Genomic DNA, 18,838 nt, shown 5'->3' with positions numbered 1-18,838 from the left:
CTTGAAAATTTCCAAGGAAATAACAGACCTGTAAAATAAAGTTTTATTCTTTTGTCATGCACCTGTATGGTCGGGCTGCACAGTAAAATCCCTCTAATGCTACTAACAACAGCTCCAATATTTGCATTAGCAAATAAGCATTGCATTAAACAAATGCTCCTGAACTAGAACAACGAAACAAATCCTGTGTGTGAGAGAGAGATGGCAGCGTAGGCAGTCACAAGAAGAAAAATGACAAATTATGACAAATACATGGTCCACTGAACAAAAAGCCTGGAATAAATAAGTAGAACGGATTCACTTTCAAAGACTAAGGACTGTAACACCAAGAATTTCAACCACTTCTCACACATGATAAAGTTACTGTATCAGTTGCACGGACACCGACAGAAAATCCCTGCTTTCAAATCACAACATCCACAAGTGAACGCTAACAGCAGGCCGCACCGAACCTGAGAAACTGTCTCTCACTGGCTCGAGAAGAAGCTGTTCGCATTTAGTATCAACATCCAACCTGAGTGATCCGATTACAAGTGGACGGCTTTATGTCAGTCCCTTCACACACGGCATTAAATGCGTCTCGAGTGACATCTCGGATCCCCGCTCAGCGTGCAAACAAAAACGTAACATGAAACAAACAGATATGATGTATTTTACACAAAGAAAAAAAAATATCGTCATGTATAATGTTTGCCGAATTAACAAGTAGGCTCAAGTAGTCAAGAATGTTTTGTGGACAGTGTTGATAAAGTTTATAAAGCTTCTTTTAAACTCCACAACTCACAAAATTGAGTGATTTTTAAAGGGAGTCTGGTGACTTTCTTCACGGGCATCAAAGAAGTAGTCTTTACTGGTTGATGTTGACTATATTTGTAAAATTTGACATCAATAAAATGTTGTCTCCTTTCATGAATTTAGCTTAAAGGGTGAGAGCAGTTAAAACATTGTGTTCAACAGCTGCTAAATGTTGGCAAGTAGGTACAGAAGCAGACACAGCGGTGCCACAACAAACTGACACTTTTTCAAAGAAATAAACAGCCTAATGTTTTCCATTTAATGCAGAATTTACAAGAAGGCAACAGTGATTTAGAATTTGTTTTACAATGTTTGTCAAGTTTCTCCTCACGCAACAACTCTTAAAATCCCACGATTTTTTAATGGAGTCCGGGGATGTTGTGGGTACGAGTTCAATCAACATGTCAGCTGAAACATGAGCTGCTAACATTGGCAGGTTAACAGAGCCAAATATCTTTGTTTTTTATTTCCTTCACAATCACGCAGCGCTCGCTGTTGATACTCCGACAGTCTGGTACAGAACGTCTTTCGTGAAACAAAATAAAAAGTGACGTGTTCATGTTTCCAGTTATTTTAGGACGAATAGATCAAACAAAGTACAGAAACTCAACACTAACTATCATCAAATCCAAGATAAAAGATCCAAGACAAACATGTAAATCCCACAGTTGCCACTTCATCAGTAGGAAAGGGAAAAAAAATCAATAATTAATATTCATTGTGGGCTAATGATCACCACCAGATGATACTTCATCCACCCTTTTCATTAACTACTACCATGGGAATACCACTTTGCCTCATTCATTACATGCCCACCCAGCAGGGTTTGCCTGACCTACATTGTTCTTGCGTGTGTGTGTGCGCATTAACAAAAGTGGAGCACATTTGTCTAAAGACTTGACTTTACTGTGTCAGGACCACGTAGACCTGCCTAAGCACTCCTTCAAGATGGGGATGAAGCTGGAGATGGTTTCTCCGTGGGAGCAGCTCCAGATCTGCCCTGTTTCTGTCACCAAGGTGAGTCACACTCCGAAAACACAATGCCTTATCTCAAATATAGATATATATAAGCTGACTCGTCCCTCGAGCATTCCTCTGCTGCCTTTCTGAACGCAGAGTTGCATTTTTAAATGTTTCTGCCATGAATGTAGCCTCGTGTCTCTGGTTTTATCTCATAATGCCGACTTCTGTTTATTCATCTAGAGACTTTCTCTGCTACTGTAAATTAATCCAAACGTCTTCCTCTTCAGGTCTACAATGAGATCTACTTCCAGGTGACTCTGGATGATCTCTCTGTTGAGGCTAAGCCTCGGTTCGTGCTGTGTCACGCCAACTCTCCTGGCATCCTGCCCGTGCAGTGGTGTCTAAAGAACGGCGTGGGTCTGGAGCGGCCCCGGGGCTACGAGGGCCAGGACTTCGACTGGGCCGACTACCTGAAGCACAGCGGGACAGAAGCGGCTCCTGACGCCTGCTTCCCTGATGTAAGACCGGAGAAAGTCCTGATTATATATTTGACCCTGTGTACTGAAGAGGACATACTTGGTCCTGATAATGTAAAATGACTGTTTGGAGAATGTTTGTGAAATGCAGGTGTTTCACAAACAGGTATGAACGTGGAGGTACTCAGATTGAAGTTGATTGAGCTGAACTGAGAATCACGTGACGTCCCCAAAAAACTTGTTGTGGCTGATAGAACAACAGCTGTCGTTCACACCAAACGTCGAGTAGCTGTGGAAGTTTTTGCCCTCGGGCTTCAGAATGAGACAAAGAAGACTGTGCACTCTCAAACTTTCTTGGACTAGCATCACAAAGATTGAGATTTATGCTTCATTTAGTTTCCTGACACCTTGTTGTTGTTTTAGAAGAGAAAAGGCCTCGGGATGAGGAGTAACTGGTTGGTTTAACAAATGCAGTTCCAGTGAACTTTCCCACCTCGGAGCACACCTGTTTCCAAAGCATTGGGAGGCAGGTTTGACGATCAGAGACCGCTCTCACAGTGTGGCTGCTACATTTACTCGAGTACAGTTTTGAGGCAGATTTTGTACTTTCTACTCCACCACATTTATTTGACCCGTGGCCTTCCATTAAGTTTAGTTTTGGCCCTCCAAGGACCCCTGATCTTGATTGTTTTGGAGATATTGATCATAGAGTTGTCTGCATTCTCGCCAATGCAACAGACCTTGTTGTGAGCAGTTTCATGTAGGAACTATTTTCTTCTGCCTAATCACACCCATCAACGTATCACCACGCCCGAGGAAGCATGCATCTACTCGTTGGAAATATCTCTAAATATCTCTTTGCATGGGAAATGTTGAAGAATTCAGGGACAGCGATGGACAACGTCTGATGTGCCTCAAGATTAATATGGTACAGGCTGACGCAGATTGCAGCCGTGATTTTGTTCGACCCTTCTGACACATTAACATGCAACAACCCTGTAAAATCACTGATGGTGCGCCTGTGCAGGAGCCTTCAAGGCGAAGATCAGGGTTAATCTTGTAATCTGAGTCCAATTTCAGGTTATCTGAGGTAACATCGCTGTCCTAAATGTAAAATAAACTCTACTTCTCTCTCTCTGTCCTCTACCCTTCTCCTCTTCTGTTGTGTGTGTGTGTGTGTGTGTGTGTGTGTGTTCAGACATGGCAGAACAGAGGCTTTGCCAAGGACATGTGGCTGGAGGCGGTGAACCCTCACCGGCCAGCGGAGGTGTGTGTGGCTCAGATCACACAGGTCAGAGGACGCCTGCTGTGGCTCAGACTGGAAGGTACAGACGCTTTTGTGTGTGTCTGCGAGCACGCACGTGTGTGTGTGTGTGTGTGTGTGTGTGGAGGATTAGGTGTCAGAGGATTAAGTGTCAGAAAGGACTCCTGCTGTGTCTCAGAGTGTAGGTAGAAAAAACAGTGTGTATGCCAGTGTGTGTTTGTCTCTTAGCGTGTGTGTGTGTGTGACAGCTCCCTCACCCCCTCCTCTCTCTCTCTCTCTCTGCTGTCTACCTGTCTCCAGGTGTGGCGAAGCCCCTGTCAGAGTGTCTCGTGGACGTCGAGTCCATGGACATCTTCCCTGTCGGCTGGTGCGAAGCCAACGCTTACCCTCTGACCCCTCCACTCAAACCTGTCTGTACGTACACACACACACACACAAACACACACAGGAAATACACACATATTTACTCTGAAGTGACAGCGTAACGCAGACTCTCTTTTTCTGTCTCTTCTGCAGGCCAGAAGCAGAAGAAGATAGCGGTGGTGCAGCCGGAGAAACAGTAAGAGAGACGAAACATTTATATGTGTCAACACTTGTCACAGGTGGAGTTTGACTGAGGGGGTTTTTGAAGCTTTAAGCTGATTGTGTTTTGGAGTTGAAGCCCCCGAGTGAGCTGAAATCTGGACTGATATGCAGCCCAGATGTCAGATAAAAGAAACAATATAAATCAGTGGACTATAAATTATGTTTTAAGAGCCTTCGCAGTCACCAGAACTCGATATAATTAAACGTTTATGTTCGTAAATTACTAATTTCGAAGGGAGGATATTGGGGTACAATTATGTTTTTTTTTTAAGTAGCTTAGCCTTTAATGAGAGGCTTCATTCTAGCAATCATGGGTGACAGGAAATGGCCACAGACCTTTATTTTTTAGCATTTCCTGACATGTTACTGACCAAGCGATTACTCCGTTAATTAAGAAAATGATTCATCAATGACGAAAATAGTCATTAGTTGCAGCCTCAGTTCATATCGAGCAATAAATGAAACAAAAAGACCAACAGACTTTCTTGCAGTTGGACGATTCAGAACTCGAATTGGATCAATTTAAAAAACTGCTGCCTGTTGTTTCCTCTTTAATAAAACTACTATATATCACTGTAAACTAACCGCAGCCATCATCTGTTTCACTTTGCAGCTGTCGGTTGCATTCCCTTTTGTTTTTCCACCCGAGGGCCGAAAAGAAAAACAGAGTTTCTCCAGAAAACCCTCGAGGTTTTTCTCCCTCCATCACTCCGAAGCCATTAATTGAAACAGTGGATTTTTAGAGCAGAAATTGCTTTCCCGCGGCGCTGATTGATTCTGTTGACAAATGACACGTTACACCGCCGCCGGAGTATAGGAGGAGGGAAACGGCAGTTGCAGCGAGCAGGAGAAATATGAGGATCTTCAGCAGCACTTTGTCAGCTCGCTCATCTAACCACTAATTCCATCTCTCACCTTCAGTGGAATCCTTTTATCAATAATCGTCCCGATCGCTTTCGTCCCCCCCGCTGCTTTCTAACCCACATGCCTCTAAATCTGAAACTGTAGGAGCCGTTATGAGGATTGATCGGTTAAACGAGCGATTATTTGGTCGTTCTGTTGTTTCCTGTCTTGATTACATCAGGTGGATAATTTCATCGATTAGTTTGAGGGTATTGATTGCCTTTTCCCTGCAGGTTGGCTCCGGCCCAGCCGCCAGAGACGACTCCTGTAATCCACTGCCAGCCCGCCGCCACAGATCCAGGTAATCAAAAGCCACATTACACATGATTTATCTCCAGTAATTATTGCTAATGAGCTGCTTTGATGAGAGTAAAGGGAGATGCCGCTCTTCAGATACTCCTACACTTGTAAACAGTTTGTGATGCTCGGTATTTAGTTTGTTTTTCAGTCTCATCTCTGTAGAGACACCACAGGTGAAAACATCGTTTTGGGCTGTTTTGCCTCCGTAATGGCTCGTACAGACTGAAAGGCTTTCAAAGTCGTCAGATCGCTGTCCTGTTCACACGATGCAACTTTCTGCATCGGGAGTCTTGTGGTTTTCACACTAGATGACTGATCAGCGACAGAAGGGTCACACCCTATGAGATCACACACGAGAGACGAGACACACGAATGACTCCGTCCCATCAGCCCAGGTTGTTAAGAAAATAATGATAGGAACCATAAGCCATTATTGTGCCGGCTCTATATGAATGGATGCATGATTAGACGGGTTCAGAGAGCTGCTGTGGATGACAGCAGAGGAGAGGAGGGTCTGCTCTCGTTGGCTGTGCCTCGTTCCTGGCTGCCTGACCCGTCTGCGACTCCAGATATTCAGCAGAAGCCGGCGACATGCTGGCGAGCTGTCCTCCGAGCTCCTGGATCCGGTCTTTAAACAGTCTTTTTCGAATTTTGCAGTTTCCATGAAATCCTGTGATGTGAAGTCATCATCTTTCAAACTAGTAGATAAAAAACGTCCAAAAAACACACTTAGGTATTTATTTTAGTTCAGATTTCTGGAAACACTCACATACTTTTACTTAAGAATTTTAAAGCATGAGTTTGGCTTGCAGTGGAGTATTTTCACATTAGTACATTTACTTAAAGCTGCTGTGATCATTGTCATCATTTTAGCTAACTTCCTGTCCGTTTTGCAGTGAGCAATCCCCTCCCTCCTCTCTGTGTCAACACATGAACGTGCAGCAGTAAACTCCAGATATAACAGCAAACAGGAGGATCCTGCTATCTGTCCTGATTGGAAAAAGGTGGCAGGGATACCTGAATATTTCTTTTCTCTTTTGCTGCATGAGCAGGAGGAGGACAGACATCGGTTACTGAACCAACACTCTATAACAGTGATGACTGTTGGACTACAGAGCTATTTAACACTTATTTTAGTAAGAATATATCACGTAAGCAGCTTTAAGTGAAGGATCAAAATGGTCCTGATAATGTAGGGAGTTATTTCAGTGGAGGAAAAGCTCACTTGGTCTGAGAATAATGCTGTGTGCGCTATCAAAGAGCAGCTTCAACAAGATGCAGCTTGTGACTCCAGTTTGCACTGTGACCTGTTGAGTCTCATTTCCATTTTAGTGCAGGTTTTTTATTTTACATATATATATATACGTACAGAAACACAACTCCCCGTGTGCTCGTTGAATGCTGCGGCGAAGGAAATCCTCGTCTATCGCTAATGCATTAGAGAGCTGAAACATTTCTCTTGCTATCAGATTGTACTGGAGCTGTGAGTATTTGGCCAGTTGTCAGCTGGAAGGAGAAAAAAATACACCCACCAACAACAACACAGAGCCAGGGATGCAGCATCTTTTCTAATCACGTTAAACTGAAGTGAGTCTCTTATTGAAGAAAATGTTAGCTGATAAAAAATTTAGAAAACAAGTCCAACTTACTCACTTAATATTCAAGCAAAGTTTGGTGTATTTTTAATGTATCGCAGCAGCCGAACCAGCAGTGTGAGATGTATTTTGATGTTTGGATGTGTATGTAACATCATGTATGTTGGAGCACAAAGAGAGCAGCGGGCTAAGCGTTGTTTCCAGGAGACCCTTGCCCTGTTTAAAAACCACCCACTCGCTCATGCATATTCATCACCTCACCTAATTACTATTCCCCCCTGGCGGTGCGGTTCCAGGTGCTGGTGATAGTCGGGTGGGGGGGGGGGGGGAGGCTGCTGGAAGGGCGGCAGTGTTGTGTCGACCCTAATTCATCTCTGAGGGGAGGGGGGGTCACATGAACAGGACGCCGTCTCGGCCCGGTTTGAGGCTGCGTTCACCTGTGAGGCGAAACGTAAAGAGTCACATCCTCATGAATATATAAGAAAAACAATAAAACACACAGCTTCTTACTCCGAACTGTGGGTTCCTACATGAACACAGTTTTCTGCCAAAGAAACAGTTCTGGTTATTTCACACGAGAGGTTTCTGTATTTGTTGTTTTTTTTCCTCTGTGCTCTTCTCGCTGGTTTGGAGTGGGTGGTGCTCAGTTGGCTTTCCAAAAATTCAAGATTTAGCAACATTCGAATCAGAATCTGGTGACTGTTGTTGGGTTGTTTGATTGTTTTGCCATGAAATCTGATCAAATCACTCCCACACAGTCCTGATGAAACAGATTAGATGAATTTTAGAGTGTTAAACATTATAAATTATACCTAAATATGTTTAATTGTGATTGGGGCATATTTTGTAATTGAGACCACATTTTCAGACATTAACAGACATCACGAATCTGTGAAAGTTGTGGAAAGCAAAAGTTATTTTCACAAAATCCCAGTCCATCTTCAGCGGTACTACCCACAAAGGCCAAAGCCCCCAAAAATAATCTCTATTATTAACCAAAAGGCATTCTAGCTTTCAATATGGTCGCTACAGAGAGCAGGCAAGCATTACTTTTTTGTTTTTCCAGTGTTGGGAGAAGTGAACTACCTGTAATTAAACTGAATCTTGCAGGAGCTTGCTGGAAGTTCACTATATTTAAGTTTGCATTTTGATTCAAGTAGTAGTTCAGTGTTGTTGTCAAGTACCAAGTCATGACCAAGACCAGAGTGTATCGACATGGAGACAAGACCAAGACTTTGAAGACCAAGACCGGTGCGAGTCCCACACTCACACGACTCACGAACAATATGCACTCCTGAAAATGACCCACATTCATATAAAAACATAACAGGAAACAAAATGGGGGTTACGCTTCATTGACCTCTTTTATCGCCATATATGCGGTATATTTGTGTCTGTATGTGTACCGTGAGAAATGTCTCGAGAAAATCATCATGAATTTTATTTGTGGGTATTTTACTCAATGCAATCTTTGTGCACGCATCAGATTTTCTGTCTGACTCTTGTCTTCCAATACAAACAGCCATAACATACAGAACGGATCAAACAATTATTCAATACATGTGATACCCCTGCAGTTGCGGCCATGACTGGTCTTGAAATAAAATCCAGAGTCCTCTTTTTCTGAGGCTGAGACAAGACAGAGTCTGGCCAACACTCGTTAAAATACTTTTTTTTTTTTACCATTTTTTTGCGTAGTTAACTACTAAAACTACAAAAGATTTGGGCCGTTACAAGAAAATAATTGTTTTAATTTTTTATTTTACCATTGCTTCTTTGCTGCACAGTAATTCAAATCTGAAAACATCATGTATGACCTGTGAAAGTGGACATTTTTTTTCTATAAACTTAATTAGTGAGGTTTTCACCCCTTTCCGGTTGTTGGTTTGTAACCAGGATTACACAAAAAGTACTAAACATATTTCCACAAAAACTCGGATGAAGGATGAGTCTCGGCCCAGAATAGACCCCGTTAACTTGTGGTGTGGATCTGGATAAAGGGACAGATCTCAGACTCACTCTCTGCGGCTGTTATTTATGAGTGAGTACAATAGTTTTCATAGAGGGTAGTTGTTTTTCAGCCTCCGTACGGTTACAAAAAATGACAGAAATGCGCAAATTCAGAGTGATACAGGGCTATCGAGTTTGATATTGGATTAGGCTTGACTGAATTAAAGGGGACTGTTGGGCCTTGGCTGAGGTATGCACTCTACGGACTTCATTCTAGATTTTGTAAGAAGCTTCTCATATATCCTCTTCATTTCCGTGCTGTTTAACCTTCCTGTTTTTATGTTCTCTCCTCTGTACCAGGGTCAGCCAACGGTCGATACTGCTGCTCCAAGATTTTTGTCAACCACCGCTGTTTCTCAGGACCGTACCTCAACAAGGGACGCATCGCTGAGCTGCCGCAGGCCGTCGGACCCGGAAAATGCACGCTGGTCCTCAAAGAGGTGGGCTGATGTCAGAGGCGGTGGGGGGGGGGAGGCGGAGGGGAGCAGGTTTAATCAACGAGTTACACACTTTCAAAGGGAGAGGAGGGGCGGTGGAGATTGAGGGAGGGTGGAGGTAAAAGACGAAGGGTGAGACGGCGATGTCTTGTTAACCACCTGCAGTTTCCCAGCAGTGCCTTCGTTTTAATGTGAGGAGCTGTCAGTCAAGTGTGTTTACACGTACACACTGCCACTACCGCTTAGCAAAACAGCCTCTTAATTTCTCCAGAGACTGTTTGTGAGTGTGCCGTCTACAATATATGTGTGTGATTTGTAAAAGACTGTGATCTGTGTTTGTCTTTCCAGTTTTCTTTTCTTCATGTCGGTGCGGTGACTCCGATTCTTCTTGAGAATTTCTCAGTTGAAGCGGGAGTTTATTGTTCTTTTAATCTGAACTCTCGCCTTTGCCTCCAGCTGCTGAGCATGCTGATCAACGCCGCGTACAAGCCCGGACGAGTCCTGAAGGAGCTGCAGGAGCTGGAGGATCAGAGCTGGGACTGCCAAGAGGAGACCCTCAAAGCCAAGTGAGGAAAAGACAAAAAAGTGCAGGAGGGAGACGGTTCGCGGGGGTCATTTTTTGGCCACTTTAGCTATGAAGACATAAAATTTACAAGCCCTATCGGCTTTCATAGGGGAGACACTCCGGGGGAAGGGGGTAAAATATGTAACTAATACATATCACCATGAAACTGGATTACTTATATGAAGAGGATTATTTTTTGTATTACAAGTTTTCTAAAAATGAATGTTTAAATATGCAAATTATGACATCTGCGGAGGACTGAAACTGCCAAAGTCATCATTAATATGCCGTTACAAATCTATAAATCATGATCCACGTCAGAGTCCTGGTTGTAGCAGCTGTAGGCAGCTCAGTGAGCCCGACACTGTTTGGCCCGGTCTCGCCCGACTGTGCTGTGATTGGCTTTGAATGACAGCCCCCTGATTTGCATAATGAAGCACATATTCACACACATATGGAAAAGTGCCCAGCAAACATGCGACATCAGGGAGACGTTTAGATCATGTCTGTTTAACGTCTGTCAGTCAAAAGACCCTTCAAGGACACCTTTTGGATGTCCTCTGTAGTCTCATTTAGACACTTGTTAGCAAATGCCATTTTTAAGGCAGGTAAACACTTTATAATTCATGTTTACTGACTGATTTTATGTTGTACAACAAAACATTAAAATCTCTTAAGCCTGAGGGAACCACAGACCTTATTTCAGGGAACTGGAAATGCAAATATGCCAACTTAGCTGCAGGTTTTAGGAATGATTCCTGCTGCACTCTGAAATATGAACATGAGGACAGCAAACCTGTTTCAGTATTCACACGGCCCAAAAAAATGTATTTCACAACTCTTCTTCTGAGCATTTTAGTATTGCTTTATTCTTTCTCTATCTCTTATTAGTGAAGTTTAAACCCTAAAAAAAGCAAACGAAATCAATAAAAACTGACCTTTCAGGAGCAAAGATTGAGTCAAAAGACAGAAGTTCAGCTTTAATTAGACTCTGTTTGAAAGTTAAAGAATGGACTGACCTCAGAGAGGCCACATCAGATCTCAGGTCAGATTCGCCCTTGAGAGCTGCCAACAGATCAGCTCACCTTTCCTGCCCTCAGCCATTAGACGGGAGATTGCAGAAATGACCCTGAGTCACCCTGAACGCCCTCATCAGCTCGACCATCTCAATTCAGGCCAGCTCTCGTAAAACAGCTCACTTTTACGGCAATCACCATGCCTTGCTGAGCGCTTTGATGGATTACAGATAGTTTAATTATGCATTCTTCTCATAAATAAAAGTGTAATCGCTGGCTGACAATGTCACCACACCCCTCCCTGCTCCCTCTTTCTTCGCTTTCAGGTATAAAGGGAAAACCTATCGCTCCACCATCCGGATCGTCCGCCTCGCAGACCAGATCCCGGACTTCTGCAGGAAGGTGTGCGTGAAGCTGCAGTGCTGCCCGAACCTCTTCAGCCCCGTCCTCGTCACCGACAAGTGCCCGGAGAACTGCTCCGTTCAGACCAAAACCAAATACAGTGAGTGTCTGTAATTAAACGCATCACTTCCCGCACCACAGCTATGAAGAGGACAAAATCAAAGCCTGTGACTGCGCTGCAGAGTGTATAATTGCCTGTGATGAGTAGCTGAGATTTGTTTTGGGTGTATTGTTCTCGACATCTGCTGTGCGTCCGCAGCCTATTACTATGGGAAGAAGAGGAAGCTGTCCAAGCCGGCGGGAGGAGAGGAGACAGCGGAGGGAGAGCTGGCCAAGCCGACGCGCCGCAGGAAGAAGAGGAAAGCTATCTTTGTGCAGAAGAAGAGACGCTCGTCTGCCGTGGACTACACTCCTGCTGGCTCACCGCAGGTTAGATAACGCTCTTCTTCCTTCTCCATCTTTCTTCCTTTTCTGACGTTGTGTTAAGAGGCGTCCCGTCACGCAAACAAGTGGAAACTGAGCGTACCGCCATGATCGGGTGTATAAATATAAACGTCCCTTCTTATGACGGCGGCAGGAAGAAGACGAGCTTCACAGGCAGGAACTGGAGCTTTTAATTTAGTTTGGACAAGTTTAATCATAATTTACATCCTGGCTGCTCCAGTTAAAGGCCCTCTGATGTTTGACTGGTTAGACTGGTTGGCAGCTGGTTTTTGAAAAGGCATCAGTCATGAAGCCATGAATGATCTGGTGCTTCTAGTTTTATGATGCTGTATTGTACCATAGTTTGTGTCTTGTTTTGTTCTGTCTGTATTGTTCAATTTTGTGTTCTTCATGTACTTATATATTGATGAGTTTGTGTTTTGTATTGTTTCTTGTGTATGTGGGTTTTATGTGTGGCATTGGTTTATGCTACATACTGGTTACTATAAAAATAAACATTATATTAAAATAAACAAGATAAATATTAAGTGGTCGAGCAGAGAAGGACTGCTACAAATTATTTCATTATCAATAACTCAATTTATCAGTTAATTGTTATTTCAATTAAAAGAGCTGAAAGATATAAGTCGATAAATTGATTAGCTGATCAACAGAGGATTAATTAGGAACTATTTTGATGATAAATTAATCATTTGAGTCATTTTTCAAGCACAATTTCCCAAAGTTTGTTTGTTCCCGCTTCTCCAATGTGACGATTTTCTGTTTTACATCATTACAAACTGAAAATCTTTGGATTTTGGACTGAACAAGACATTGACTGATGTCAAAAGATGGGCATTTAATTATTAATTTGATTGATTAATGGAGGAAAGAATCCGCAGATTAATCCATCATGAAAATAATCGAAAAACTCTTGCATCAAATTTTAATAATAAAATGAAAAACAGCAAATTCTCTTGTGAGGCTGCAACTAAGTTGATTTAATGTGGCTTAAATTATTCGTTTTGTCAATTAACTAATCAATGAATCCTTTCATCTGAAACAAGTATCAAATTAGCTGAACAAATCCAAATGCTACAATCCTACATAATCAAATCAAACGTATTTAGGTCCAAATTTAATCAGTTTTTAATGACGACGGTTATAAATCATGAGCTTCATATTTAAGAACTACAACTCGAGTGTTAGTTTTTGGCACATTTCAGCATTTAATTGATATAAAAAGGCAGCGCAGATTCAGTAAGACAGAGGTTTTCAAAGGGAGAGGTCCAAACAGTGTCAAGTGAATGTAAGTGAAACATATTACATTATTTTTCAAAGGGAGAGCACTTATAATGGCCTAAATGTTTGTGATTTGCTAAAGAGATGGTTGGTAGTTTTTTCCCACTTTCCCAGAGGCAGAAACTAACAAACACTTGAGGACAGACCTTTTTTTTTAAATGTTTTCATGTCTGAAGTTGTGTCAAACAGGATTTTGAGGCTGTTTTGGCTCAGATGTTGAGTATTTATGGATCAGATATCATAATCATGATCCCGTAAGCATTCAGCAAGTGAGCGAAACCAAACAAGTCAACCAATGTAGGGGTATTTTATTTTACCAACTTGGAACCTGACCTTGTACAAACTTATCCAACTCCTATCTAAACTCTCAATCCTTGCCTTCAGTGGAAACTCTGAGGAAAACATGAGTCACGCCTAACGTCACTTACAAGGAACTTCAGGCTTATCTCACCTGTTTGTGCTCAGCTCAGATATCTCCTGTGGGGCATCAGTGGAGCTGAAGAATGCTGGTTTTGACTGTCACTTTGTCTGTTATCAACCAATTTATAAATAGATTTCAGCAAAACAAATTGCAGGAAAGTGTTTTTTATTAGGCCAAAACATTTTTTTATACCAACCGGCCAAAACATGGTGTGTTAGAAGAAGTTAAAATTTGGAGTTTTGATATTTCCTGATTGATCTGAGGTACATTCAACTCCACAAAGAGTTTTATTAAAGTTAAAATTCATTTTTAAGTGTTTTTCTGCAGCGACAATGAACGAGTGAAGGCCAAACACAACAGGCTCACCTCATTTTTCTGACTCTGAGCTGTACTTCTTCCTTCAGGACAGTGACGAGGGAGAGGAGGATGAAGAGATGGCGTTGCAGTCGGGCAGTGAAGGCACCAGCTCGGAGCCACGCGAGGACCACACCGACGCCTCCTCTGTGGAGGTGACCAGCAGCCGTCCTCGTCGGGCCGCGACGCTGCGCAGGTCCTTCAGCAGGGGGAACACCGCGGGCAGCCAGGAGGCTCCTGAGGGCCGCAGGAGGTCGACCCGCTCGCTGTCGGCCTACAACCAGAACAAATATCAGCCACCCAAAGGACAAGACATGCAGGTGAGGACAGAGAGAAGACACACTGATGGAGGTTCAGATGTTAGTAACAACAATGTGTCCTGTTTACTGATACGTATAAATGTCCTTCTTGTCAGGTGGAGGAGGAGGGTCAGCTGGTTTTGGACAGAAATCCTCTGGAGTGGAGCGTAGACGAAGTCGTCCAGTTTATCAACTCGACTGACTGTGCATCCCTGGCCAACATCTTCCAGGAGCAGGTAGATACAGTAATACATTCCTTACCATCATAACTACGTGCCTCACACTAACCCTCTCCCTAACGTAAGCAAGTCAGTTTGAAGGAGTGAGGACCAGACAAAATGTCCTTTTGCTCACTTATCTCCTTCTTAACACGAAGATTTAAAAGAGCATAACTGTTCAGATCATCTCATAAAGGGTAAGTTCACCCAAAAATGTAATTCAGGTGAAGTTTCTTCGTCCACAAAATGTTTCTGGAGCTTCACAGCAAAACAGTGTGGCAGCATTCTCCTAAACAACTTGTTTTAAAACATTAAAAAACAACTAGAAAAACATATAAAATGGCTCCAATGCGGCATAATCCAAGTCTCAGGAAGCTCCATGATCCCAAATTGATTTGAAAAGACGTTATTTACACCCTTGATGTGCGGTTGTGCAACCACTTCAGACGGGGTGCATGCTAGTGCTTTTAGCTTAGCAGCTAAGAACTACGAAATTTTTGGGTGAATTTATCCTTTAAGTAAGACAGTGGAAAATGTACTCTTTCTCTGATCCTCTCCTTCATTCCCCAACCATTTTCCACTCACAGCCAATATTTGTATTTAACTTCGGCTCAGATATCAGGAGGTCGGTCACCACCCTTGATATGTTGTTGAGTGTTTGATTAGATATTTATTTAGCTTGTGACGTCAGATGAGCCTGACAGCAAGCCATTTAACACATGGATCAAAATCCTTTTTTTCTTTTCTTGACTTTTAGGGTTTATTCAGGTTCATTTTAAGAAAATAATTCATCATATCTGTTTGTTTTTTACTTCTTTAGAGGCTAATTTGTATTTTTTTAACCTTAGAGGTGCAAGTTTTCTATTAACTGCAATAAACAAGACATTTTCTGGTGAAAGTTTGAGCCTGAGGTGGTAAAGGAAAGTGAAATGCCCAGCAGGAGTTGGCCAGTTTAACCTGAAAAACAAGTTAAAAGCTTCAAAAGCCAGAATTGTGGGAACTCGTCTCTTCTTTCACCGTTTAAATATTGATCTGTTTCTCTTCCTCTGCAGGACATCGACGGTCAGGCTCTGCTGCTGCTAACTCTGCCCACAGTGCAGGAGTGTATGGACCTGAAGCTCGGCCCTGCCATCAAACTGTGTCACCAGATAGAGCGCGTCAAGGTTGCCTTTTACAGACAGTACGCCAACTGATTGAGGAGCAGCATGTCACCCACTAAACACCTGGGCAATGGTCCTGCAAGCCTGGGAAATGTTGGATTAGGTGCCTCCTGGTGGAAAACTGTGGAAGTTTTGGCAATGGAGACTTTGCTAAAGGGATTTTTTTTTTTTTTTTTTTTTTTTTTTGGAGCGGTTGCTTTGGAAGGACACAAAAAGAAGGACTTGTGGATTCATTTCTGGGATGCTGTCGGTGTGAAAATGTGATTCGGCACTCACAAAAAAACTTCCCCGCTGTCGGCTCCGGCAGAACAAAACACATCGGAGTCGATCCGAGTGCTTTACTGAACTGTGAAGAAGTTATTTTGAGAGGCTGAGGACTCGTTTCTGAAGACATTTGTGTTTATTTCTTGCTTTTCACTTCCATTTTATTTGTGATAGAGGAGCATTATAGCATTTAAGTAAAAAAAAAGAAAAGAAAAAAGATTGATCTAAAGAGTTCTCCCCTTTTTTGGTTGACGATTGGTTCTGAAAAGATATATTTGAAAAGTATTTAACAAACTGAGAAATAATATATTTGGAATATTTATTGTTATCTAATTTATAAGGAGTGATAGAGAAAATAATTGAACAGTAACATCCACATTCACTCCTTTTTCCACTTAAACAAACCTATAAAAGATATTTAAGTTATTTCACAAACAGAAACCAGAATCTGCATTTATTTACATTTACACTTCAGTTTGTGTTTGTAGAGGAAATAAACGTGTCCCACATGTTGTTTGGGAGAATAACTCTCATAATAACCCTCTGAAATACTTCTCATTGTTACAATCACATGAAACAATCATGTAAGCTATTTTGTGTCCATCTATGCAAATGTGTTGCAGATATTTTTGATAAGTAAGAAAATAAATTTCTATTGATTTTTATCTGTTTATCTTGGACTCTGTTTGACAACCGTTTGTCTTGTTACTACTACAACTTCCAGACAATGAATGCTTCTACTGTAACAGCTCACAAAAATGTAGTTTTCTAATTTTCTAATTTTCTTCTTGTGACTGGGTTGATAAGACAATCTAAAGCTTGGGTCACCAGTAATGAAAATATACACTATAACGTTTTTTCCAAGTGAAAGCATGCAGATAGAAAATTAAATGGGACCTAAACATGAACCTTGCGGAACACCACAGGTAACGTGAGCTACAGAAGTGAGTAAATACTGTTCCTATAGTGCCGAAGATTAAAAGTTACTAAGTGCCCTTGATGCTCACTCAGGTTTTGAGATCTTCAAATCAAATCAATTTTATTTATATCGCCCAAAATCACAATCACATTGCCTCAGTGGGCTTTACAACCTGTACAGAGAACAACATCCTCTGTCCTTAGAGCCTCGATTCCAGTGAGGAAAACTCAGTTAGTCGATAATAATCTTATTGTCAATTAAAATGGCATGAAAGGTTTAAAACAGGGCTGCTCAAACTGTGGCCGGCAGGCCAAAGGTGGCCCGCCATAGGGTTTGATTTGGCCCGCCTGATGTTTCTATCAAAAATTTTAAAAAACATAAAGGGAAAGAAAAGTTTGTGGTGCTTTTATGAGGTAAAATAAGGAAAACAGGCGGATGTAGGATCCCTAAGGAAGGACTATGGACGTCCTGAGAGGCAAGTGGGAAAAAAAAATAAGGAACTTCTTAAGATTATCCTGACTAAACATTTTTTTTCACCTGTTCTTAAGCCATAAACACAGAGAGAAAACATTTAAGAGCTGACTTTTTCCCGCTCACCTCTCTGGGCTCCCATATAGCTCCATTCTGCATCTTAACAATACAACAAAATCCGTGCTTGCTTTCTCCGTGCTCCACCATTTAACTTTCAGCTTTGGCCCTCCAAGGGAAAACGTTTGGGCACCCCTGGTCTAAAAAGGATTAAAACTGCGCTCTCCCCCTTGTCAGCTTTAAAAAGGAGGTCATCTGTTACCTTGAGGAGGGCAGTGGTGTGCTATTTAAAGCAATAAACCTGACTTACATGTCTCAGAGATATCAGTGTGACACATTAAAAGCTAAAAGTTGGGTTGAAACCACTTTTTTCCAAACGTTTTGGAAGATTGGGTTTCTTTAAAAGAGGTTGGACTACAGCATGTTTAAAAATGCATGCATGGAAAAATGCCATTTGCTAAGGAGCTGTTAATAATCAATAAAACACTGGAAACAACTGTGTCAATAACCTCTTTGAGAAATTTAGTAAGAATTATATCAAGGCTGGTTGATTTCATGTGAGATCATCATGATTTCAGATAAAATGCACGACGTTACATGTTCACAGTACCTAGAAGGGCACGTCAAACGAGAGGGCACGTACATTTTCATTATCAAACTGAGGTTTTTCTTGTTCATCCTGATTCTTTATTTACAAGCGGTCCGCATCCAAATGTTGCAATACACTTTCAAAGTGAATAACTACGACAGATTACATTTGTGCAGTAAAACCACGGTGTGTCGAGGAGGGTTAAGGGTTAACAGACGCTCCCTCGTGCTTGGTGAGTTATAGGAAGTCAGACCTCGCTGTGGTTAACAGAACAAACACGGTGATGCACAAAGTCACATTTAAAGAGGAACCACACTCCTCTCTGCTGCTCTGTTTAATCCGTTTAAACAATCGTGTACTAACATTGTTAGTGCCATTATTTCATCATTTATACTTTAAAATCATTGACTGATTACCTTTTATTGATTATTAGGTCGTGTGGATAACTATGTAAGAACCAAGTAACTAACGTATGCTAATGCTGCATTACAGCGTTGGAATTACTAAAGAATTCTCCTTATTCATATTTTAATAAATTATTGTTATTTGGTGATAATAAGTGTGGTGCTGTTTGTCAGTTGCCAGGGGGCTACAGGGAAAGATTGTGGAGAAGCTTGATTATGATCTCAAAAATAGAGTCAGCTGTAACTCCTGAACAGTAGTGTGTGAAAACAATGTATCAAAAGTTCATATAAAACACTAGTGAAAACTAGCTAAGTTAGCAGAAAAGTCTGAACATTTTGCTTAAAATGAATGAGAAATCAAATATACACAGTCAAATATCATCAATAATGGTCAAAAACCTACTACTATAAGGGATAAATGATTGACATTGTTTGGGATACATTTTGTGAAATAGATACAGCTAAAATGAATCAATAAATGGTTGAGAAGGTGAGCTAACAATGGTGAAAGGGTGGAAATAGATAACCACAAGTCATTGGAAGATGGTTGAAATAGGTACAAGTAGGCTAAGAGATAAATGGTTGAAATAGTTTGCTACAATGAATCAATAAATGGTTGACAAGGTTAGCGAAAAGTAATTGATAA

At 41.7% G+C, this 18,838-nt stretch overlaps 1 protein-coding gene across 3 annotated transcripts in view; it reads left to right on the top strand.

Moving 5' to 3' along the window:
- sfmbt2 (Scm like with four mbt domains 2) overlaps window positions 1–16,417 on the top strand; it is a 52,445-nt gene extending 36,028 nt beyond the window's left edge. For all 3 annotated transcript variants that reach the window (XM_073480931.1, XM_073480930.1, XM_073480932.1), the window contains 13 exons: window positions 1,711–1,812; window positions 2,046–2,276; window positions 3,433–3,559; window positions 3,799–3,912; window positions 4,015–4,057; window positions 5,220–5,287; window positions 9,192–9,331; window positions 9,785–9,894; window positions 11,236–11,411; window positions 11,571–11,740; window positions 13,862–14,131; window positions 14,227–14,346; window positions 15,381–16,417. In XM_073480931.1, coding sequence (XP_073337032.1) covers window positions 1,711–1,812; window positions 2,046–2,276; window positions 3,433–3,559; window positions 3,799–3,912; window positions 4,015–4,057; window positions 5,220–5,287; window positions 9,192–9,331; window positions 9,785–9,894; window positions 11,236–11,411; window positions 11,571–11,740; window positions 13,862–14,131; window positions 14,227–14,346; window positions 15,381–15,521 — 1,812 coding nt within the window. In that variant the 3' untranslated portion in view covers window positions 15,522–16,417. The remainder of the gene's footprint in view (window positions 1–1,710; window positions 1,813–2,045; window positions 2,277–3,432; window positions 3,560–3,798; window positions 3,913–4,014; window positions 4,058–5,219; window positions 5,288–9,191; window positions 9,332–9,784; window positions 9,895–11,235; window positions 11,412–11,570; window positions 11,741–13,861; window positions 14,132–14,226; window positions 14,347–15,380) is intronic.
- Window positions 16,418–18,838: the final 2,421 nt, after the last annotated feature.

This window comes from Pagrus major, chromosome 14 (assembly GCF_040436345.1).
Source record: "Pagrus major chromosome 14, Pma_NU_1.0".
In the NCBI taxonomy this organism is placed as follows: domain Eukaryota; kingdom Metazoa; phylum Chordata; class Actinopteri; order Spariformes; family Sparidae; genus Pagrus; species Pagrus major.
This window is presented reverse-complemented; position numbering and strand designations above follow the sequence as displayed.